The sequence below is a fragment of the Podarcis vaucheri genome, assembly GCF_965113315.1.
Source record: "Podarcis vaucheri genome assembly, chromosome: 10".
Classification (NCBI taxonomy): Eukaryota; Metazoa; Chordata; class Lepidosauria; order Squamata; family Lacertidae; genus Podarcis; species Podarcis vaucheri.
In genome coordinates this window covers 45,510,792-45,536,006 of record NC_138748.1, presented here as the reverse complement: position 1 = coordinate 45,536,006, position 25,215 = coordinate 45,510,792, and the positions used below count along the sequence as shown (strand labels likewise).

Sequence of the window (25,215 nt, the reverse complement as noted above, 5' to 3'; positions counted from 1 at the left end):
TAGGAAGGTTTGCCTTTGAATGAGAACCGAATCAATTTTCTTCTCCATCCATGACCCAGAATGGGGATGGTTATTCCGCAAAGCCCAGTGGCTAAATAATATCTCACTGCAATCATGGAAATCACCACTGGAAAGCCCCTGCAGTACCCATGGGTCATGCTTCCAGACAGGAAGCCATGTAACATTAGCCTGTTGCAAAAAACAAAACGACAGAGTCTTGCAGCACCACTTAAGATTATTATGGCTTAAGCTTTTTTGGAGTAGAGTCCGTTCTTTGTGCAAAAACTATAAGGCGCTGTTTGCAGGGTTAACCTTGCACCTTGTTTGGAAACTGCAGCTTGCGCAAAATGCAGCTGCCTGGGTGTTTAGTGGGACACCCAGCTTAACACATATTCAAATAACTGTTGAAAGATCTGCACTTGACTGCCTATAAGCTACAGAGCCATGTTCAAGGTTTTGTTCTTGACATCTAAAGCTCTAAAGAACTTGGGGACCAGTTACCTAGGGGATGACCTTCATTGGTAGAACAAGTTGATCTTTTAGATCTTTTGAGATTTACCCTGATTACGTTTCCACGACCAGCAGATTGTCTCTTGGTGACAACACAAAAGCAGGCCTCTTTGGTGAAAGCACACCCACCCTCTCAGTGGCCTCCCTCAGGTAATTTGTGAGTCAGTGGCAGTGGCGACCTTCAAATTGCCCATTAAAACTTACATGTTTTCCCCAAGCTTTCCTGAACTCTGACTCTTCATTTGAGCAATTTCAACCACACAAGTTTGAAACTGTGCAAGTTAATTTCACGCAAGATGTGACTGTACTGAACTGTAGATTGGCAGGGACGGGTCAGAGTGAAGTGTGAGATGAAGGAAGCAGCTAGGCACACAGGAAATCTGGCTGCGCGTTTCACCCTCTTCAAAATCACCATCCCTTTGCATCTTATTTAGGAGACAAGAGGCAAGGGAAATCAAGAACTGGCAAATCAACTTACATAGGAGAAAGAGGACATTTCTGCATTTCCTCCTAACCTTCTACAGTGGTACCTCAGGTTACAGACGCTTCAGGTTACAGACTCCGCTAACCCAGAAATAGTACCTCGGGTTAAGAACTTTGCTTCAGGATAAGAACAGAAAACGTGCTCCGGCAGCGCGGCGGCAGCAGGAGGCCCCATTAGCTAAAGTGGTGCTTCAGGTTAAGAACAGTTTCACATTAAGAACAGACCTCCGGAACAAATTAAGTATTTAACCCGAGGTACCACTGTAGTTCTGTAAACATTGATACATTTGCCTTGAGATAATACCACTTTGCAAAGTGAAGTAGCGAAGGTGAAAAGGAAAGGTCTCCAACAACTGCAACTTGCTCTTCCCTTTTGCTTTCCGTGAAGTGTGTCTCCCCTCCCTGAAATATAAACTTCACAACCCAAAGGAGATATTTATTTTTTACTTTATTCTTTCTTTCTTTTCTTTCTCCCCCTCCCCTCCCCAAAAAACCCATTTCTGTTAGTGCTACTTACAGAAATATAGTGGGGGGGTGTGTGTGAAATAATGCAGTGCAGCTAGATCTCCTCAGCAATTTTAGAACTATTCCCAGTTGTGCTTATCAAAGCTGGTAGCACAGTGGTCTGTGATGAATGGGTGTGGGGGAGGAAATCCAGGCATCTTCAAACAAGGATGCCTCTTAGATCTACCAGTGGTGAGGAGCAGACAATTTTGCAAGTTACCTGAGCAAGGAAGTTTACATGGCAGTCTCTCAAGACCGACTTCCACGTAGATTTACTGACTGACCATTGAACATTAATGGTGCCCCTCAATGGTTTTAGAACAAGATGTTTTGTACGGCAGTCATGACTGGCTTGGATTATATCATGTTGACCAATATCTCTTGAGCTGTCTGTGTGGGCATGAAATCAACCAAGTATCCAACAGAAGATTTCTGAAGGCTTTTCCACAGACTCGTTCTGAGGGCTCTTCCTAGATTGCCCCTACTTATGTCCTACACCAGATGACTGATCTCTGCTGTAATGTCTCTCAGTCTTCAGTCTGAAACAGTTGTTTCTCTGCCCAGTCCAAAGTCACTTCCAGACAGCCTGTTTGCGGTCATCCTCACCCGTTAGCACAAAGTTTGCAGGGAAATTGTAGCGCAGAGCACAACCTGGCAAAATGCACGCTACAAATGAGAAAGAAACACACCTTTTGCACAGATGGGGGGGGGAGAAGCTTTAAAAGAACAAAACAAAATGACCTTGGAACCTATTGACCACTACAACATGAGCAGGCATGGAAAAGGAGGCTAAAGAATTGCCCTCCACTCAGGCTGGCCACTTGGGGAGAAATAGCTTCCCCAAGATAATGACAGCCTGAGCTCAGGGATGAGAAGGTTTGTCCAGGACAACTTTCTGTGCAAGCCACCCACCCTCCCCAAACCGTAGCTGGCTTTCACCGGATGGCGGGTGCCGATCGGTCGTTGGTCACCGTTGGGCGCAATTTGACTGTAGCAAAAGGATTGGTACCTCTAGGAAGAGGAAAAAGAAAGGTGGAGATTAAATTTTTGGAAACGGATTCAAGCCAGCCACATAACTCCATTACAACATAAAGGCTACCAACACACTGGATACAATCCGTGGTCCTCAGAAAAGTTGCTGGTGTCAGATGAATTACTAGGTTAATAGATATGGTCAGATATTACCGGATATGGTCATAGCTGTCAACTGTCCCTTATCTGGCGGGAAACTCCCTTATCTCAGCGCCGTGTCCCACTGCTGTCCCTTATTGATGATGTCCCTTAAATTTCCCCGGTTTCAAAGGAAGCAGCTCCTCTCCCTCCCTCCCTGCCGGCCAGGGAGGAGGGAGGCTCCAACTGTGTTGCTTGGCTGCGTTGCTCACCCAATAAGGAGTCTAAGAACGACTGGGGGGTGGAGCTTGCATGCCTTGTGCCGATCAAATGGGCCGCGTTGCCTGGGGACTCGCCTTTGCTCAGCGCTTCCCAGCGGAGAGGTGACGGTGGTTTTCCTTGCTGCATCCCCTTTGCTGGGTTGCTGCACTGTGGGAACCACCGCTTGAGGCTTCGTTTGGCTGCTGGCTGGGCTTTCTGCCTTTGGCTCGGAGGGGCTCAGAAGTCAAACATACCTGTGCCCGGAAAATCCCTTATTTTGGCTGCTGATCCCTTATTTTCGAGGCTGCTGGTCCCTTATTTTCAAATTTGTAAGTTGACAGCTATGGATATGGTCTTTCACAGAGTGTCCTAGTTTCGAAGGACACTCAGGACCACAATATCTCAAGGACCGCCGCTCTCCATATGAACCTACCCAGACCCTGAAATCATCGTCTGAGGGTCCACCACGAGAGCTCCAAATGGTGGCAACATGAGAACAGGCCTTTTCTGCTGTGGCCTTTTCTGATGCCCTTTTAAATGTGTTATGGGAGGAGAATTATTGGGTTATCTTTATTCTTATTTTTATTATGTGTTTTATGTTTCTAATATTGTAATTCTATATTGTGAGCAGGCCTGATATCTACGGATGAAGGGTGGTATACAAATTTAATAAATCATCATCATCATATTCTGGGCTTAATAAGTTAGATGTGAACAAGCCCCTTTACACAAGCCATGTGTGAGCCAGGAAGTCTCTCATTAACCTTAGCTTCCGTTTTAGCCAAACAGTGAAACTATTGTTACTATTTGGAACAATTCAGGGTATCAAACCACTGTGCTTTAATATCCTGGCTTGTTCCAAAGCTGGTGACTTGCCTGGGCGGAGGCTAGGCTAGAGGTAGGTGTGTGTGTGTGTGTTGTTTGTGTAGAAACTAGTCTACTGGACACACCCACCATTAACATGTGGCCCCCAGAAAGACATGTGGCCCTCAAGCTGAAAACGACTCCCTGCCCCGATGAGTGAGTGAGATGTGGCATCATCACATAGTCCGAATAAATATAGTTAAAAGCATCTCTTAAAAGAAACGCCCTTAACATATGCAGGGAGTATATTGTTCATGAGAAAAAGGACACAAACATTTACCTGGGAAACAGTTCTGGATGATGTTCCCTCCCTGCTGGCTTCTGCAGTGAAGAAGAAAAGGAAAGGAAAAAGGTGAAGGCTGAGAGAAACAATACCTTATGAATTTTCAACAGAGACAAAATGAGAAAGGAAGGGCCATGCGAAAAACACAGACGTGTATAGGTTCAAGTGGTGTCTGCACTAATGGTTCGCAGCAGGTCAGAAGCACATCCAATACACATCCAACCCAATTTTTTTTAAAAAGCAACCTCCAATTTACATTCGCTGATCCATTCCACTCAATATCAAACCAGGTTGTTCAGAGTTTATAGTTTTGCTTTTTTTAAAAAAAGGTTACTGTTCAGTTGTTGCAATGAAATTTACTGAGGGTGTGTGTTTGCTTGCTCAGTTTGCATATATTCCTATACTGGAAGGGGAAGAGAAAGAAGCCTGTAGATCAGAGGTGGCTAACCTTTGGACCTCCAGATATTGTTAGACTCCAGCTCCCATCGCCCTGGCCATTGGCCATGCAGTCTGGGAATGATGGGATATACAGTTCAGCAATGTCGGTCACAAGTTAGCTACTCCTGCTCAAGAAAGACTTGCCTACTGAAACATGGATGACAAGATTCATTCATCACAGAATGGCCTCCTCCAATCTGAGCAAAAGGGACCTCTGCTGCAAGTGCAGAAAACTTGTCTGAAAAGGGAAGTCATGTCAGAATCCCTCCTACAAATGGCAAGCTTACGAAATCCAGATCTTCCACACATGGGAGATTGTGACCTGGGAATACTTTCTTGTCTGTTCAAGCTCTCTAGATGTCTAAACACTTCAGCAACACACCCAAGGCTGTGTTCACACGAACAGAAAGAAACAGCATTAGGCCCTCCAGGCGTGGTTATTCCAGAGGCTGGACTGGTTTTCATTGGCATATGTTCTTCTGGTACTCATATTTTGTTTATTTATTTGTAATACCTATTGCCCGTCATATATATAAAGGTAAGAAGCCTTCTGCATTCATGATCAGGACAGTTATACATGACTTCACTTTCAATACTGATTATGCCTGCAGAAATTTCCAGGCAACATACTGTTTTCTTTCCAATCAGTGCATTTCCTGCTGAAATTCTGTAACTTTTTACATTCCAAGGTTGTTGAATTTTTGCCCTGCTTTTGTCGTGCTGTAGTGCCCCTCCAGATGGCCATAATACAATAACACTGGGGAAGAATCACAGAGCAACTGGAACGTTGTGTGGATGGTCCAGTATAATTCCACAACCAATGCATTATTATTGACTCAATGACAAGTTGGCCCACAAATGCCAAACTGGGTGGAGACTTGTCGCCATAGCCCAACATAAGTGTATTCTACCTGGCAACAGCTCTCCCGAGACTTGCTGCATAAGGTGTCTAGCATTTGTGGACTTCCTCTTCCTCTATTGCATGCACCTCCCAAATTTCCTCAACACTCTGGAGTAGATTTTCAGGGTGCAGAAAGGCAGCAATGGACACACCCCTATGCATTCAAACTCCACTAAGCTTTAGCTCCATAATCAATCATTATTGTGTTTTCTGGTCATTCTCATTTTTTTAAAAAAATGGTCCCAGTTCCATCTGGGCACTGCCTGTCATAGCAGCATTTTATATTTATTATATATATATATTTTGCTGAGAGCTGCTTTGGCAGCCAAGGAGAGGAATATCAGGTCTTTGTCTTTTAACAGTGCAGGATAAGTTATTAATCTTCTTTAACCAGGAAGTTGTTAATAATAATAATAATAATAATAATAATAATAATAATAATAATAATAATAATATATTATTTATACCCTGCCCATCTGTCTGGGTTTCCCCAGCCACTCTGGGCAGCTCCCAACAGAATATTAAAAACATTAATATTAAATATTAAAAATATTAAAAAGATCAAACATTAAAAACTTCCCTAAACAGGGCTACCTTCAGATATCTGCACCAACACTTTGAATTGTGCTTAAAAACATACAGGGAGCCAATGTACTTTCCTCATGTCAACCGCTCCAGTGGTGTCCAACTTTAGTAACATTATGAACATGGGAGTGTAAAGGACATCTTTTATTTCATAAAGTACATTTGTTAAATTGAAGTAGCTATTCGTGTGAACATGGCCAACCTCTCAATCCACAGCAAGCAGCAACACTCCCCCAACCCCCTTGTGTTTTCCATTCCTAGAAGCTGAGAATCCGCCAGACCACAACACTAGTTTCCTTTTGCTTCCAAGGCAGCCCCTTTGGAAGAGATGCTCCATAATGCTCAGCAGAGGAAGAGAGAAAAGGAAGGCTTCTCCATCAGTTGGCCAGGTGGCCCCACCCAAGCCCACATTCAACACTCAGCGTCCTACTGTTAGCAGAAAGAGCTGCTGCCCCGGAGCCACCAGAAATCAGGCTGAGATGTCATGGAGAAGAGGAGTGAACTGAAGGGACCCTGGGGAGCGAAAGAGAAGGGACTGAGATGCTCCCGCTGTCTGGGTAGCAAAGCAAGGGACCAAGGTGATTATGGATGAGGGTGGCATGGGAGGCTATCCTTTGAGGTTGTGGGTGGCTACTGTAAACTGAAAGAGAAGAACATTTCAGAGAAGGACTGTCCTGAGTGAGGACAATAAGCAGATGTAATGGGAGGAATTGCAGAAGTACTGAGATGTCTATCTAGGACGTCTAACAGAGAATTGCAGGGGATTTCTAAATGCCATCTTAATTCCACAAATTAAATCATGTCCTGTTTACATCAGAAGGGAAGCCTCCATTGGTCCAATAGCAGCTTCAGGGGAGATGATTTTCATTAGGAACAGGAATAAACTCTCCCTCCACGCCCTTTGTGGTGCCCTAAGCTGCTTGGACCACTGGTTACCTTTTTAAAACCATGCACATCCATTCACTCATGTTACACTGCAGGCAGATCCATGCTATACATTTAAAGCACATCTATTGAACATGGCTTCCCCAAAGAATCCTGGAAACGGGTTGGTTAAGGTGCTGGGAATTGTAGCTCTGTAGGGTGGAAATTATGGTTCCTAGGATTTTTTTGTGGGAAGTAAAGGCACATTGAGTGTGCTTCAAATGTATGGTCTGTGGATCTGCCCTCAGTCGAGTTTGGTCCTAATCTTCAGGGTGAAGTACTAATGGTACTGTTGTTGCAAGAATAGGGTACCTATTCTCATCCTAATCCCTTCTTGTTTTCAGAACTTGTCATCTGGTTAGTTTATCTTCTCGTTAGGTGTCATGCATGTCCGTCTCATCAACAAATTCCCAGTGGCTCTGCCAGCAGTTCTTTTTGCTGACCCTGCTGCTGATATTGGCTAGTCAGAGAGAGCTCCTGCCAGCTGCCCTGTTAACCTGTTATCTGCAACGAGAGGGAAGGGTGGGAGCAAAAGCTCCCCCACCCAACAGTAGAAACTAAGCAGTCTGTCACTCTTGTGAGAGAACCGCATCCGCTCTACCCAGTGGCAGGAAGACAAGTTCAGCACGCAATGCAGCCTGGAAAACTGGGCCTCTGCTTGCTGCTGAAGGGAAGAGAAAAGGGAGCACTCCAAGCCATAGCACAGGGCATGGGCGAAGCCATGATTTATTTTAGTTGGGGAAGGCTTCAAGTTGGGGGGGGGGCAGAACAGAGTTACCAGTGACAAAATTGGTCAGTTAAGTATGTTTATTTATTTACTTGATTTAGGGGAGGCAACTGCAAGTGGCTATGCCCATAGGACAGGGGTGGGGAAACTTCAGACCAAGGGCCACATTCCTATCTGGGGGAACCTTTCAGGGGCCACATGTTAGTGAGAAGTCAAAGTGGGCCAAGCAATTGATATAAATTTTATCTTTGTACAGTTGACTTGTTTACACACACACACACACACACACACACACACACACACACTTCCCTCTGTCCTCTCCATCCAGGCATTGTCAAGAGGCATTGAGGGGTGCGCAAAGGAGATGTGTCAGAGGAGGGGGGTTGTGGCCTGGGAACAGTCCCAAGGGCCGCACAGGGAGGCTGCATGTGGCCCCTGGGCCTGTGATCCCCCACTTACCCCATCACAGGAGGTAGGTGGCAGATTCATGCCATATGGGGGGAAACATCCACTGAGCGCCACTTCAAATCATAGCGTCAATATAAGCAAAAGCAGAACAAGACCATTGTCTAGATCATGTGGTAATTTCCTGCAGCTACAGATCTGGAGCTGAATGGCATCCTGGCCGTTTGTTGGCAGCTGGTGCGTTGCCTGCGTAACTTGTGAATCGAATCTGAGCCAACTGTCAGAAAGCACCAGGGGTGGGGAACCTGCACCCCACCCCCACCCCATATGTTATTGGGCTCCACCTCCCACCATCCCTGACCATAGGGCATGCTGACCAGGGCTGGCTGGAGTAAGGTTACCAGACGTCCCCGGTTTCCCGGGGACAGTCCCCGGATTTACAAATCAGTCCCCTGACAAAATCCATCTGTTTAGTAGGAAGTTGAAAATTGTCCCTGGATTCACTGAAAAAAATCTGGTAACCTTAGGCTGGAGCACAACAACCTCTGAAGGGCCACAAGTTCCTCAACCCTGTTGTGCCTCATTAACTCATCCAAATCTATTGCTCTGTTCCTTTCTCCCACTCCCCAAACACCCCAAAATGGCATAAGCACTTACCTTGGAGTCTGAGGTGGCTGCGGCGCTGGCTGAGCTGCTCCTTCGGCTGCCTGCCCCCAGCAGAGCAGGAGAAGGCCCTGGAGACTGAGGTCTGCTGGGGTTGTGCCAGTAATTGCTGGCCGATGGGGTGCTGGGCCGGTCCAGGAGCTCGTCTACGCTGCAACTGCTCCGCAGAGGAAACATTCTGAGAAAGAAGGGGAAAGAAAGGCTGGCAAAAGCTGTTTGGGTGCAGGGGGCACATCTGTTTATTTATTTGGCCTTGACTGGTTGGAGCCACAGTACCTGAAGGACCGCCTGTCTCCACATATACCAGCATTTATGCTGAAATTCCCGCCAGAGGCTAACGAACATACGAAGGATTTTTTCCCCCAAGAATTCCACAGGAATTCTCCAAATAAATAAATGACATGCCTAACTAGCACCAGGGAGGCAGCCTTTTCAGCAGCTTTGCAATGTTCTTCCTGGAAAGGCTTGCTGGGCAACCGCCGACGTCTTTCCAGAGCTGAGCAAAAACTTGTATTTCCCATTTCCCCAGCCTTTTCAACTTTGGCTGACCTGTTTTGCTTTTGATGCCAGCTGTATAAATTTGCTGCTTTTAAAACATATTTTAATCCATGAGTTAATTTATGGGGGGCGCATTCAACAAGGCTTTGCCCAAGAGGAAAAAACAGCACATATGAATATCACCATGGATGCAACTCAAGCTCACAGCACCTGGGGGTGGTCTCCTCGGGGTCTCTCGCCTCCTTCAGTGGCTTCACGAAAGCTTCAGGAAACCAGCCACTCCTGAAACCAAAAGCACATGACAACAGTCACCTTTTAGGTCCATTATCACCACACCTTTTATTATGGGAAGTTAGCTCCTCAGGCTTCCTATAATATAAGGGATACAGAAGATACAGTTATTAATTACAGGTCTGGGAGCCCTGCTCTCATTCTGCATTTAATGAGATTGAACTGATGAGATGCTGTGACGGATCAAAAAACCTGAATCTCTTGCACTAAGTTTAGATGTTTTCTTTTGTTTTTAAGACTCAGAAACCTGGACCTGGAGAAATCACTATAATTCCTCCATATTTACTTGCTCTTATAAATACGTTCCCAGGCAGCAGAAGGGAAGTATAAAGGTAAATTTACAATGGTAAACTGTCATTGACTCTCCCTTTCCCCACATGGGGCTATCTAGGACTATCCTATAAAGCAGGAATGGGGAATCTGTGGCCCTCCGCATGTTGTTGTACTACCAGACCCATCATCCCTGACCACTGGGTCATGCTGGCTGAGGCTGATGGGAGTTGGAATCCAACAACTTCTGAAGAGTCACAGAGTCCCCTTCCTTCTTGTAAAGCAGGGATGATGAACCTCTGCCCCATGGGTGAAATTCGGCATGCTAGGCCTCCCCTGCAAGGCCATTTCCCCCCAAACCACACCCACCTGCCCCACACTGACTTCAGAAGTGGGTCAGATAGAGATGTGGCTGGTTGGTTATTCACACAGCCGATCCTTGAAAAAACTAGGTTGGTGGGGAGATAAAGATCTCACACAGCAGGCCAAAAAGGTTCCCTACGCTTACTCCAGAGGCTGTAAAAAGTTCCAGGTATAGGACCCCTGGATGGGTAAATCCAGTCAAAGATGACTCTGGGGTTGCGGTGCTCATCTCGCTTTCAGGCTGAGGGAGCCGGTGTTTGTCCACAGACAGCTTTCCGGGTCATGTGACCAGCATGACTAAACCACTTCTGGCGCAATGGAACACCGTGACGGAAGCCAGAGTGCATGGAAACGCCGTTTACCTTCCCACTACAGTGGCACCTATTTATCTACATGCACTGGTGTGCCTTCGAGTGCTAGGTTGGCAGGAGCTGGGACAGAGCAACAGGAGCTTAGTGGGGATTCAAACCACCAACCTTGCAATCGGCAAGCCCAAGAGGCTCAGTGGTTTAGACCACAGCACCACCCACGTCCAGAGGCTGTAAAGTGCAATAGCCCCAATCTGAACTGATCCCCTAGATAAGCTCCAAGTCAAAGAAAAACAAGTGTGGTGTGCATAAATTCAGAAGCATGGTACAAATTTCAGTACGTGGTCCAAAGCCCTTAAAGCCAAGAACCTCCTCAACCTATTACTGTACTCTCACAGATCCATGTCTGAGCAGACTTACGTGGATGTACCTTCCAGCTTGCCATACAGCCAGCCATTTTGTGCTTCTGGTATCAACACGGTGACTATATCTCCAATGCTGAACTGCAAAAGGGTCCGGTTGGAACCAGCAGAGTGGGGGGCTATGGCTTGGACTCTCAGCACGCTGTTGCTGCTCCCCTCTTTGCCCCCAGCTTCTGCTCTTCCTGCTGCCTGCTCCCCAAAGGAGCTGGAACGAGAACGTTGGCCGGTGGAAACAGAGCCTGCAAGAAATTACGAGAGGCAAGATCTCTTGGAGGATCCCAGCTTTGCTAGAAAAGTGGGCTATATGGTTCACATGAATTTATCCATAAATAGGTCAAATGACACCTGTAAAAGAAACCCAAACAACCCTGGACTTTGTCTTTGGCAGGGGTGGAGAACCTGTGGCCTTCCAGCTGTTGTTGGGCAACAACTGCAGTTATCTGTAGCCATTGGCCATGATGGTTGGGGCTGATGGGCGCTGGAGTCCAACAACATCTAGAGAACCCCAAGTTCCTCATCCCTGGTCTATGGATTAGATAAATTGCCATATTTGTCTCTCATATATGCAATGCCACATTTCCTCCATAGAGATCATTGTGGCATACATGATTCTCTCCTCCTCCAACCACTGTATTCCCACAACCACACTGGTTGTTAGTTGGTAGGTTAGTTTGAGAGATAAGGACTGGCCCAAGGTCACCTTAATGGGGGCTGACTGGGGATTTGAACATGGGTTTTGCCAGTCTTAGTCCAACAATTTTGACACTACAATTGTTCTTAAGCGTCCCGGTCCTATGCTTCACCACTGTCTCCAATGAACCTAAGCACATCATGCCTACCCATATATCAGGAATTCCAAGACACCTTGGGGAAATGTTTCTTAATGGAGAGTCTTCATCCACTATCAGATGGGACACCCTGACTCCTCTTGAACCCAGGATTTTCCCTCTTCCCCGAAATATCTTACCGATAGAGGGAGTTCTTTGCAGGGTTCTCCTCCTTGTTTCTGGCTGAGAGGCAGGCAACATTTCTGCCGTCTCCTGTGGGAAGGGACTGGTGCTTCGCCCTGCTATCACTGGACTGAAATCACCCAGAGGCCTCTGGGGCTGCAACAAGGAAATGAGAGGAAGAGTAGGCACTTTGTGAAAGCAATCCCACGGGAGAAGATCCTTGGAAGCAATCCTTAAGGCATATTGCCATCTCCTGTGACACACTCTGGGCCAGACACCCATTTCACAACCACTAGAAACCCTGAACCACCAATCAACTTAATTGGGTGGCTGACAGGGAATTCATGTTTTATGAAAGGGGAAAATAAAAACTACCAATTTTCTCCACACCATGTCTAATGTTATTAACTTTGTATTGCGTTCCATTTTAGGCTGCATATGCAGCATACCTTTAAAACACTCTCTGCACCAAAATAAAGGAAAAAAGGACCCTGGGAACTGTACCTCACACAGTTACAATCCCGCTTAACAGTTCCTGGGATTCTTTGAGAAGGGAAATGTACTTTAAAGGTTTGGTGTATGCATGGGCCAAAGTCATCTTTAAAAACAAAAACCCCAATGGATGGGGAATGTTTTTTAGTCGGAGATGATCTTCTGGGCAACCACCTTAAGTCATATGCCAGCAGTGGATGGGACAGAGGCCAAAGATGATGGAGCAATGAGTGTACATTTTACCTTTATACAGTTTCTACACACGCCCACATGCCTCCCTCTTCATCCTCCTTCTAGGGAAAGCAAGACGCAGTCACAGAGTTCAAGGAAACATTCCAGCCAGGCAAAAACACTCAAGGTGGATGTGAAACAAGGCCAGTGAAGGGTATCACAGAACTAGGGAGGGTGTGTGGCTTGGGAATAGTTTCAAGGGCCAGATGAAGAGGCCCAGAGGGCCACATTTGGCCCACAGGCCTGAGGTTCCCCAATGCAGCCAGAACTGCACACAGTGTCCCAATGGCCAACTTTGGTAATTATACCCCAGTTGTGCCTCGTTTCATAAACCCTTCCTGCCCAAGGTTCCTTTCCTCTTCTTACCATCTCGAGATGGGAAGGGGCGGGAGCCAGCGAGCCAGATGCATGACCCGGGCTGAGCGTTGTGCTGCTGAGCGAGGTTGGGGCAGGATTTCGGGTGGCTTCCAGCTGTTCCTTCCACAGCGGTGCCTTGCTCTGAATGATGGCACAGGCCTTCACAGGAGAAAAGAAGACAAGAACAGAGTCTGGGAAGTATAATGACAAAGGGGGAAGCGGGAGGTACGACCCACATCTTATTCAAAACAGCAGTCCCAAAGACTGCAGCAAGGAGAAATCACCACTACCACCAATCTTTGTCTAATGGAAGAGGTCCCACAAATTTCTGCCTGGCAAGTAAAGTTGTAAAAATGGCCACTTGACGCTATATTTAAGAGATTCAGACACAAAACCAAACAATGCATTTGGAATATATACATTTATGCAAACTGGGTGCTTGTTCGTTCAATATTCAGTGTTTGGTTATGTTATTTGTAGGCAATTTGATTTGACTTTGCAGAATTGCTTCCCCTCCTTTCTCCCAGCTCTTTTTACAGGAACCAAAATAAGCCCCGAGACAAGGAAGGTCAGCACTCATAAAATGTTGGTGAGAAACAAGCTTGTAAATCAGGGAAACTAGTACTGAAGAGAAACCGGGAGCTGTGCTGAGTACTAACATTTCATCATCTGGCAATGGATTCCCTACCTTCCCCAGTTTCTGAGCTTTTAGCAAGCAAATAATGTTAGCCATATATTTCCCGTGTCTTAGCTGCTTCCTTAAGGGCTAGAAACTTGATATCTTTGAAATCCGGCAATCAGGGTTCTCAGAGTTCCTCAAGCACCGTCACATTCTAATATTCTATGATTAACTGGGTGATTTGTGGCTATTCACGGTAAGTGCTAGGGTCTCTTGCTATAGTGAAAGCCTCTTGGTTCCCTCCAAGAGAAGGCTTCTCACCAGACTTCCTTTAATACGACAAATGAGGAACCTGCGGCCTTCTGGGTGTTGTTCCACTGCAATTCCAATCGGCCCCAGCCAGAATAGCCAATGATCAAGGATGATGGGAGCTGTAGTCCAACAACACCTGGAGAGGGTCACGAGTTCCCTGTTTCTCCTTTAATGCCAAATTAAGCCATCCCCTCCACCATCAAATCTGGGTTCGCTGAGGCGCCCTTTCCCTACAAACCTCCCTCATATTACATATGTCTTACCCTGGTGTAAAACTGCAGGAAGTTATTGGAGAGTAGCTGGTGCTTCTCAGCTAGGAAGCGGTAGCGGCGTTTCTCCTCCAGCTCAGCAGCCTTCTGGCTGTCGGTGACAAATTCTTGCATCTCGGTGTGCAAGCGCATCATGTTCTCCTGGAGTGAGGGGAGAAAGGATCTATGTCAGCCTTCCTCAGAGTGAGTCCCTGGGGCCCAGGCGTGTGCTCACACCTGCTGCTTCACTGCAGCCCTTTAGAAATTCTCTTTTAATTTTTTTGTTGAACGACTAGTAATTTTACATTTTTACGGCAGTAAAAATTTTACATTTTTACGGCAGTAACAGCGCAAAACTCTCTCGGGACACCTCACCCAGAATTCCTTATTCTGAAGAGGTACCCCCTTCCTCAAAGTGAGGTATAGGAATGGCGGAAAAGTGCCACAGGAGCTGGGTGAGCAGGTGGCAGCTGCTGGGTAGGTGAACTGGCAAGCCAGGGCCCCAGGGGCACTAACTCATCATCTCCTTGCCCCACACCCAGAGGCAATTTGCTTCATAATAAAAGTTTGGTGGTTATTTCTCTCTTTTTTTAAAAAAAAATGATATTTATTAGAAGTTTAAGAATTACAGAAAAAAGAAGAAAAGAAAACAACAAAAAATTGACAAGACATACATTACAATACCTAAAAAGAAAAGCATAAAAATAACAATACAACAATACAGCAAAAAAGAACAATAACATTAAAACACACATCCAATGTTCCATATCTTTATCTTTCATTTACTTGTTTCATCGACCTCCTCGCACCTCCCTTTTTGTATTCTAATTTAATTAATTGTTTCAGCAAATTCTTTCCATCTTTCTCAATTTTTATTGTGTGATTTATCTTAACGGTCTAACCTATTAATTAACTCAGCAAATCCTTTCCATCTTTCACTATATTCTGTCATTCAATTTACCTTAATTTATTTTAACCTTATCTTACCATAAAAAACCTTAAAACTTAAAACTTAATACTTATTTGTACATAACTCCTTATATCATTTCTACTAAAGCCAAATAGTTTCATTCCAACATTTTTCCTAATACTCGTTAATTTTACACTAATTCTCAAAATAAATTTTTAAAAACTTTCTTCCAATCTTCATCCAACATCTCTTCTTCCTGGTCTCGGGTTTTGTCAGTCCTTCTTGTCCATTCCATCTAGTCCATCAACCTGGTGATCTTATGTCCGAGGCTCTTAAGTCTTTTCCATGTCCCTTCTGCAGATCTTCTTCTTGTTTATACCTGCCCTTTACTTTATTTTTTGTTGATCTTTTTCTTAATTTCTTTCCTTTCTCATTGGGGAGTAGGTCTCGGGGGGACTCCAATCCATAAATATCTCCATCTCCCCTCAGCAGATCAGCCCATTCCCCACAGTCCCATTCCCCACAGTCAACACTGTAATCCAGAAAGTATTTAAGAGCATGTTTCAAAGTCCCTCCAAAATTAAGAGCCCTCACAACTCCAGACCTCCCCTGGTCCACTCCAGATTCAAACTTCAAGAACAGCGGCTTATGCTCCTGCAAGGCCTCGGATCTCTCCATTTGTGTTACTTGAGGTTCAACAGCAACCTCCTCCATTATCTTCTGCACTTGCACTTGCCCTGTCAAAACAGGTTCCTGGGTTGGTTCCTGAATGGTTTCTATATGGGTATTCGTGGTGGTTATTTTTCTCTTTGACATCTGGTGGGAGGGCGTTCCACAGGGCTGGTGCCACTACCGAGAAAGTCCTCTGCCTGGTTCCCTGTAACTTGGCTTCTCATAGCACCAACACTTTGAATTGTGCTCAGAAACAGACTGGGAGCCAGTGTAGGTCTTTCAAGACCGGTGTTATATGGTCTCAGCGGCCGCTAACTGCCATGTATTTATTTATTTTTGCTTTGCTTTCCCGTCTTTCCTCCAAGGACCTCAAAGTGGTGTATATGTCTCTCCCCCCCCCCCTTTCCAAATTGTCCTCACAACAACTCTGAGAGGTAGGTTGTGTTGAGAGGCAGTGACTGGCCCATGGTCACCTAAGTGAGCTTCATGGCTGACTGGGGATTTGAACCCTGGTCTCCCAGGCCACAGTCCAACACCCTAACCACTACACCACGAGTGCTGAGCTTCAAACGGCAGCACCTGAAGCAGCTATGTCTCACCCACTGGTGCGGACAGACTATAATGGGGTGCATGCACTTTAAAAGCACAAGACTCCCCCCCCCAATAGTCTGGAAAGCCAATCGCAATTCCACTCCTAGCTTTCAGCTGAAGAGCAACGACTGGGCAGTGCCAAGGGGCCACCCATCTTAAAGCAGCCTCCATATTGTTCCACACCTTCATCTCCCAGACATTCTTGTCTCGCGTTCTCTCCATTCTCCACAGATCCGAAATGCATTTATCTATGTTGGCAGTTCTGCGTCTGTGTTCCTTCTCATATCGCTGCCGGCTGTCCTATGAGCAGGCACATTGAAAAGATTTTTAAAATATATACATTTAAAGACAAAAGCCTAAACTCCTGGCTAAGAAAAGGGGGGGGGGACCAAGACCCAGTCCCTGCACAATAGTTTGCTGAAATAAATCTGAATACAGTCAAATCTCGGTTGTCAAACGTAATCCGTTCTGGAAGCCCATTTGGCTTCCAAAATGTTCGACAACCGAGGCACAGCTTCCAATTGGTTGCAGGAGCTTCCTGCACTCAAGCGGAAGCTGTGTCAGACGTTCGGCTTCCAAAAAACGTTTGAAAACCGGAGCATTTACTTCCGGGTTTTCAGTGTTCGGGAGCCAAAACGTTACAAAACGGAGGCATTTGGGATGCAAGGTTTGACTGTACGTTAACAACAGCAAAGTTCTTTTTCATTGCTCCTGAGTCCAGGTACACAGCCGCACCATACTTTTAATGTGCTATGATACCACTTGAAACAGTCTTGGTTTCCCCCAAAGAATCCTGGGGACTGTTATATATTAAAGGTGCTGAGAGCTGTTAGGAGACCCCTGTTCTCTGCACAGAGCTACAGTTCCCAGAGTTATCTCTGAAGAGGAATTTATTGTTAAACCACTCTGGAAATCATAGCTCTCTGATAGGGGTCTCCTGGCAACTCTCAGTACATTATTCTGCTATTCTGCGTTGCTGTGAGCAAGGCCAAGGCCTTTCAGGAGCCAAAGGGATGACTCAAAGCGGAAGACAAGGGTGAGACAGGCACTCACATTGATGAACTGCACATCCAGCTTAGTGTTCTTCTCCATGTGCTGCAGCAAATCTGCATGGAAGGTCTGCGCCTGCTCAGAGAAGAGGAACTTGTTAGGAACCAAATCAGCATCACTCACCTGGCTAAAAAAACTGGGCATTAAGTAGGAAAGCGGTCGTAGCCCAGTGGTAGAGAGAACATGCTTTGCATGCAGATGATCATCAGCATCTCCAGTTTCAAAGTAACAAGTGATGGGGAAGACCCTCCTCTGCCTGAGACCCTGGAGAAATGTTGCCAGTCAGAGTAGACAACACTGGACTAAATGGACAAATAGTCTGAACATGAGCAGATCCCTATGTTCCTAATTATTAGTAGAGCTCAGAAGACCGAGTATGGTTCAGGTAGGGATGGGGAAGAAATGTGATTCAGTTGAAATCTAAAGGCAATTCTGCCTAATTCTCACTTTCTGAAACAACCCAAAAACCAAAACACAGCCATCCTTCAAAATTCACACTTCTCTAAATTTTGCAGTGCAGAACTCCAGTCAAGTAATGTGTACAAAAATGCATATACTGGGCTCAAGCGTGCATTAAAAAATGCATATCTTAGCCAAAACAGCACAGAGAAATGCTCTTTATTAGGGGTAAATGCTTTGCAAAAATATGGACATGAGAAGATGCTGCATACAGATGTGGATATTAGGAAAGAAAATGCACTAAAATGCGGGTGAATTTTCATGATTACTTTTTTAAAATCTCAAATGGATGTGGAAATGTGAAGAACTGAAAGATTAGAGGTAGGGATGGAAAACAGAGAGAAGCTGAAATTGACAGATCCATTCATCCCTGAACTGTGACTGTAGACTAGCCTCTAATATAGAGCTAAATTAGGATGGCCACAACCATGTGCCCCATTTACAGAGACCATTCCTGCCTATTGATGTTAGGTAGAGAGCCACCCAATATCATTTTAGACACCAGCCAAAAGCTTTATTTCAGCAAGTCCATAGATATGTATTCTAGATACAGTGGTACCTCAGGTTACATACGCTTCAGGTTACAGACTCCTTTAACCCAGAAATAGTGCTTCAGGTTAAGAACCTTGCTTCAGGATGAGAACAGAAATCGGGCTCCGGCGGCGCAGCAGGAGGAGGAGGCCCCATTAGCTAAAGTGGTGTTTCAGGTTAAGAACAGTTTCAGGTTAAGAACGGACCTCCGGAACGATTTAAGTACTTAACCCGAGGTACCACTGTAGCTATATTTTTACTTGTTCTACACTGCATAGAGAGTTTTATGACTGAGCATATATGCAAATCTTTCTAAGCATAACTATAGAAATAAAAATAGTGGCAAGTAGTTGCAAATATGTGCAGACTCACACATAATGTTATTCCTTGTGCATGGACAAAATGTGAGTAATAGGCAAGCAAAGCAACAGGAAAATAAATTCTCTTACACACATGAAACTCAACCACCATGTTAGAATCACAAGCATGAGACTCGACTATTTCCCTATACAACCTCCCATTATTGCACAAATGTCCCTCCCAGATACTCACAACTGCTTCCAGCTTGCGGTTCAAGTTAATTTGGGTGTCAGACATCTGTATCAAGATTTCACCTTCGAGGAAGAAAGAGAATTCTTTGTGAAATTCTTGAGCAAAAGACAAGCCCTGCTGGATCAGGCCAAAGCCCCGTCTAGTCCAGCATCCTGTTCTGACAGGGTGACATGAGGAAGAATGAATTTAAGGGTAGATAAAGACTGATGAGGAACTTTGCCCTATATACTGAAAACAATAAATGACCTATTATCCAAGTGCCAGTGATTTATGGCCTTATGCAAAGTGTTATCTTGGAACAAAAGTTCGGTTATTATAATTACTTTGATAACCTGTATGAAAAGTCTGTGAGAAGCGATTCAGAATGCAATCTAGGGAAAGTCCTGTTTGACTCCTGCTGAGGCTTACTTATAAGTCAATGTGTGTAAGATTGCACTGTTTGAAGTTCAACCAAAAGTATGGAGGGTGGAGCTAATTTTCTTTTTAGCTGTCTTAAAAATTGAGTTTCTAGTTGAAAACCAGGTTAAAATTTTCTGAACTACATGAGCAGATGAAGAGGAACTGAAGTGGAATGTGAAACATTCTGTTGCTCTGTAGGATATTTTCACACAAGACTCTAAAAAAGCATCTTACATTTCTCACATATCATTTGAATATAAGCCCATTCATTATTATTTCATATTAATTCAGCCCCACTAACCTCACAGAGTGTTTGTTGTGGGGGAGGAAGGGAAAGGAGAATGTTAGCCGCTTTGAGACTCCTGAAGGGGAGTGAAAGGCGGGATATCAAATCCAAACTCTTCTTCTTCTTCATATGTTTGGTTTAAATATGAACCTTGTATTCTGCTATGGAATATATTTTGCACTATGAATTCTTTTTTTAAGCTTTCTATTAACATTTATATGTATATTATTTATATTTATATTACTTATATTTATATTGCAATGTTATTTTTCTTGTTCTTATTACTGTTTTTATAATTACTTTTAGCTGGATGTTTCATTTGTTTTTTGTTTACCATAAAATAAAATAAAAAAGAACAGAAGTCCGGCATTCACTCAAAGAATGCATTCATTACAAACAGTTCTCTTCTGATTTCTGCCTCAAGCAAGAGTGAAAAATGAACTATGGTTTCGCGTGAACATAAAGCTTCGTGGTGAACACTGCCAAAACGTTTTCTCTCCACTCTTCTCCTGGTCTGCTACCGGGAAACAAGCCAGAGTCTGGCTTGCTGTGATGTCCAGACCCAGGCTTGTGGTTTGTTTCTCTGTAAACAAATCACAAGTGATAACCAAGGTTCAGGTGACACAACAAACTAGGCTCTGGCTGGATTCCCAGCAGCATGAAAGTAGCAGGAACAGAGCGAGAATTTTTCAGTGCACACTGCACACTCCTGTTAAACCATCGTTTCTTTTAAGCTACGTTTTAATGTGACATGCAAACCCAAACTCTGCCCAAGACCTCTAATGCCTCCACTGTGGGAGGCAGTAAGCCTTTGAATATGAGTTGATGGAAATCCCATGGGGGGGTCACTGTGGCCCTTGAGTCCTGCTTGATCTGCTTGGCCACCATGAGAACAGGGATGCTGGACCAGATGGGCAATTGGGCCTGATCCAGCAGTGCTCTTCTTGCATTCAGTCTTATAAAATTATTGGAAAACAACAGGCCAGTTTCATCTCTAGACTAGATAACATTCTGCAGCTCTTATTTTTTATTGATCGAATGAATCAATAAATAAATACCACCCTATACCCGGAGGTCTCAGGGCAGTTCACAGAACAAAATCAAAATATAAAACCACAGTATATATAATCACAATAAAAACGACAACCCAGTAACAGGAAAATATGTGGGGGCAACTCCTGCTCCCACCACTTAAGGGGTCTTGGACCTTCAGAAGAGTAGAGTGCAGCAGCAGGAATCTTACCCAATATTTGCGAAGTAGAGCTCTGCAGGGCTTGCTCCCCAATCTTTTGGATTGCTGTAAAATAGACATCGGCAGCCTCGGATAACGCTGCAGAAATTTCAAAGAGGAGAATTAGGAGGCTTCTTTTTTGCTCCTCCTTCACAGCTCCTCCCATTTGCTCTCCATTTCTGCTTTCTTCCATTTGCTGCCACCCTCCCTGGCCCACCCCTCCTCACTTCCTTCCACCATCTTCAGAAGACTTGTCAGCAGCACCCAGAACCCCCTGTGAAAGTCTTCCCAGACTGGGTGCCCTCCAGTTGTTGTTGGGACAGCTGGCATAGGAGCAAGGAGGATGGGCTTCTGATTAGACTTGCTGACTCCTCCCTCAAGTACACCATAGGTCGAGCACTGGCGATGACTGTATATACAATGGCATCAGTTGTGTGCTTGGTATGTTACATGTGTACTACATATGCAATTCATGTCTACTGTATACCTGAGGGAGTATACCCAGTATACCTGAAGGAGCGTCTCCACCCCCATTGTTCCACCCGGGCACTGACGTCCAGTGCCGAGGGCCTTTTGGCAATTCCCTCACTGCAAGAAACAAAGCTACAGGGAACCAGGCATAGGGCCTTCTCGGTAGTGGCGCCCGCCCATCAGATGTCAAAGAGAAAACAACTACCTGATATTTAGAAGACATCTGAAGGCAGCGCTGTTCAGGGAAGTTTTTAATGTGTGACATTTTAATGTATTTTTAATCTTTGTTGGAAGTCGCCCAAAGTGGCTGGGGAAACCTAGCTAGATCGGCGGGGTACAAATAAATTATTATTATCATTATTATCATTATTATCATCATCATCATTATTACTACTACTACTACTACTACTGTACACAAGTGTCCTTGTGCAGGTGTTCTTCTCTACATGTGGTCCTTGGGCATGCTGAGGAGGCAAAGTCAACAGCCACAATCTTAGTTTCGTCATAGCCCCAGGTGTATGTCAAACATCTCCATAGGGCTGATGGGCCAACACGGTGGACACAGATATTCATCTCTCACCTGCAGACAGTCAGTTAACATCGCCACTCACCATGGAAAGCCTGCACATACTTGTTACCCAGGTAGACCAGATTCTCCAGAGCTGGGTTAAACTGTTCCAGGATGCTCTGTGAACCATCCACGTGAAGGAAGGATTTAAAAAACAAACACATACAGCAGCATATTAGCATGGCTCTCAATCATCCGAGGAAACTTTTTTGGTGGAAACACTCCCTATGGCAGGGGTAGCCAATGTGTTGCTTGCCAGATATTGCTGGACTCCAGCTCCCATCATCCATGATCCTTGGCCATGTTGACTGGGCTGATGCGAGCTGGAGTCCACTAAAACAGAAAGGCACCTCATTGGCTTCCCTAACCTTGGCAGCAAATTGGAAACACCCACTTTGGGGGACAGGCTATTGTGAAGTTGTGAAAAATTCAGAGGAAGATAACCAAAATGACCAGCACTGGAGGCTTTTCCATGTAGAGGAAAGGCAAGTAAGATAGAACTCTGTTCTAAACGTAAAACAACAGATTCTCGCCAGCAACCGTTTCAGCTCAGCTAGGCCAAATAGTGTAGAAATAGCAAACGCCTCCCAGGATTATTGAAATGTAAAGAATAGAAGTGTTATGTCCATTGCCACCCCATTGAACAACTAGATAGCAACCTTCTGCTTTTAAGATATCGCCCACCCTGGCATCTCCTCTGCTGCTGCCTCTCTCATGTGCTACATCTTTAAGCCTGAAGTCCAAGTCTGTCTTGAACTGGATCTAATTCCCTTATGGAAGGAGTCCCATGTGAGCCTTGTGTTAAACAGTAAAAGGCAGGACATCAGCTTCTGCTACTTCCACCTTGGCCACTTTACATATTATGCCGCAATCGTGACTGTCATGACGACACCAGAGTGAGTGGCAGTGGCTTTTTCTGAAGCATGCTGTGTACCCCTGTTGGGGCCTGTGCCTTGAGAGCTCTCTAGGACACAGCCAGGAGTGTTTCAGGAGCGCACCCACCTCCAGCCACTCCATGCTTGCTTGGAAACTCTAGTATAATGGCAGTGAATATTAATGCTACATAAAGGGTGAAGCAGCTATCAATTTGTCCGCAAACCTGATCAGGTTAAGAACCTCTTTCAGGGCAAGTGCCACGTGGTTTGTGCTGTCACAGATTGTGACGACTGCCTGTTCCGGGTTCAAAATCCATATCCCTTGAATGTGTGCCTGAGATCTGGATCAGAGATGTTAAGAATCAAGCAAATTCCCCTATTTATTTTTTCCCCCAGTGCCAGATCTTTGGTTCCTTTTATCCCTCTCTTGTGCAACCCCCTCATTAAGTCGTTCTAATTCACATTTCCTTCAGACAATCTATAGTAGTTCTTATGTTCCAGAACACGCACGCAAGGAACCAAGCCTCACCTTGTAGATAGAGATGGTAGATCTGTAGGACTGCTCCATACCCTCGAGTGTTTAACAACGACCCGAGAGTTCCTCCCAAGGATCGGAAATGCTGAGAAGGTCCACAGTCCTCAGGAATATGTAATAATCCAGTTCCACACACCCTTAGCCTCGTCTCTAACACCACAGAAGAGACGGCACACTTACTTTGAAAACGCGGCTAGTGGGGGTTTAATAATTCACCAGCCAGGATGTTAGAACTTGATCCTTAAGTGTAATCAGATACCAGGTAGGGAGGAATCCTGCTATAACCATGAAGGTCATGTGACTTCACCCTCAATTATTTATTGCCCGTTTCAATATACAGCTCCCTGCATAGCTCTTTATGATCGAGTTGGCTGTTGTCTTGGGTGAAACAACTGCATAAGGCTGTCACCCACCCACAACATGCCTATCTCTTGAAATATAGAATGCATAGGGATCAGCTATATTGTACAGTAAATGTCCTACTTTGTCATCCGCTGTTGTCCACAGACGTTCCAATCTCTTTGATGTGGTTCTAGAACCAATGTTACAGACATGGACATCCATAGGAATATTTAGGAGGGAGTGTCCATGAGCAAGGAGTAAAATACTGAAAGCAGGGAGCAGGCGAATTTCCCATTAAAAATGAAAAGATTGGTATACGTACATTTTTTCTCATACTTCAGGATCTACATATGCTAGAAACTTAACCTTAAAAAAGGAAGCAAGCTGGGAATCTGGGGGTTATGGTTCATGCAGGGAGGGACCCCAACATGGATACCCACGATGTCAGAGCTGCAACTTGTTAAAGTGCTAACTTCAAAAGTGGTGAGATTTTATTGCCTTGCCACATTTCTCCACTTTTTTATGGAGTTCTAATGCTGAAACTCAATGTTAACATGCACAAGTTAGCCAAGCTATGAACAGGTATGTCCGCTAGCAATTCCTATGTTAGCAGCCCCTGGTGAAGGTGCTGCCACAATATCCATGATGGCCAAATTCACACATAACATTTGTCATCACAAGGCACGTAACACAAGGGGGGAGAGCCAAGGGTGCTAGCATGGAAGAAAAACACCAAAGTGAAGTCAAATATGAGCCAATGAGCTTAAGTGCGTACAAGCTTGTGTTGGACCTTAGCCTCATTACATCCCAGCCCTTGGTCACTGCGGTCTAAAGGAGGGATGGGAAAAATCTGTAGCCCACTGCCATTGGATTCCCATCAGCCTTAGGCAGTGTGGCCAGTGGGCAGGAATGATGGGCATTGTAGTCCAGCAACATCTGAAGTGTTTCTAGTTCCCCACTCCTGCTCTAAAGCAAGTGGTGGTGGTGGTTTGTATAAACAGATTTGCTTAAGGATCATGTATGCATATACTGGATCTTGCATTTAATCCAAGGAGTCAAACACTGGAAGTAATTCTGAGTATCAACAGCAAATGGCAGAATCACATTGCTGAAATCTCCATATGAAAATATGACTCCAGCTTTGGAAAAAGCTGACCTAGATCAGATTCAAGATCAGATTTTGCTTTCATCTCAGTCCTCCACGCCAAGTCATTTAGATGCACCTCCCACCGGCAGCTCCATCACCTTAGCCCATTTCCTCCTGAATACTCGCATGCCGTTCACCCAAACAGTCTATAGGCGGTCGCTATAAACTGGCGAGCTGCAGGCTTGCTATTGGACAGTTACAAATAAAGTGATCTTCTGTACAAGGACCCTAATTCTATTTTGCATTAAGAAAAGAAAGAGAGAGAGAGAAAGCTGTGGGTGCTGTCAGCTACTGAGAGCACAGAGGGGGCAACTGTCTCAATCACGGTTTTGGGTGCGGACTTCAGTTGGAGCATGGGACTGAACCGGCAATGCCGTTCTTGTGGTCTTTCATAAAGGAGCTTGCACCATCCATGACAACTGCTTGCTCCTTTCCAGAGAAGAGAGTCTCAGACTTGGAACATAGAAACAGAGGAAGCTGCATTATACAAGTCAGACCATTGGCCCATCTGGATCAGTACTGTCTACACTGTCTGGCAGCAGCTCACCGGGATTTCAGGCAAGAGGTCTCTCCCAGT

The 25,215-nt window shown here is 45.1% G+C and overlaps 1 protein-coding gene across 3 annotated transcripts; it reads right to left on the bottom strand.

Moving 5' to 3' along the window:
* Positions 1–1,426: 1,426 nt before the first annotated feature.
* BAIAP2L2 (BAR/IMD domain containing adaptor protein 2 like 2) lies at positions 1,427–25,202 on the bottom strand. Of its 3 annotated transcripts, none has more exons than XM_082241364.1 (14): positions 23,144–25,202; positions 21,783–21,858; positions 20,713–20,799; positions 18,785–18,846; positions 17,246–17,317; positions 16,376–16,492; positions 14,035–14,181; positions 12,850–12,999; positions 11,778–11,916; positions 10,809–11,049; positions 9,367–9,438; positions 8,653–8,836; positions 4,013–4,053; positions 1,427–2,508 (listed from the first exon to the last, which is right to left on the bottom strand). In XM_082241364.1, the coding sequence occupies exons 1-14, from the start codon at positions 23,180–23,182 to the stop codon at positions 2,433–2,435; spliced, it is 1,503 nt and encodes a 500-aa protein (XP_082097490.1). In that variant the 5' UTR covers positions 23,183–25,202; the 3' UTR covers positions 1,427–2,432. The 3 variants fall into 3 exon arrangements, with proteins under 3 accessions (XP_082097490.1, XP_082097491.1, XP_082097489.1); XM_082241365.1 differs by having other exon boundaries at positions 21,752–21,858; positions 23,144–23,161; XM_082241363.1 differs by having other exon boundaries at positions 21,783–25,202.
* Between the last annotated feature and the right edge of the window lie 13 nt (positions 25,203–25,215).

What these genes read in the sequence shown, in the direction of transcription:
- BAIAP2L2 (XM_082241363.1), bottom strand. Translation starts at nt 21,921, where the DNA reads ATGCTAATATGCTGCTGTATGTGTTTGTTTTTTAAATCCTTCCTTCAC. An exon ending in CCCCTTCCCATCTCGAGATG is followed by an intron (nt 11,917 to 12,849) that starts GTAAGAAGAGGA and finishes TCCTTGTTGCAG; the next exon opens with CCCCAGAGGCCTCTGGGTGA. An exon ending in CAGCCACCTCAGACTCCAAG is followed by an intron (nt 4,054 to 8,652) that starts GTAAGTGCTTAT and finishes TCTTCACTGCAG; the next exon opens with AAGCCAGCAGGGAGGGAACA.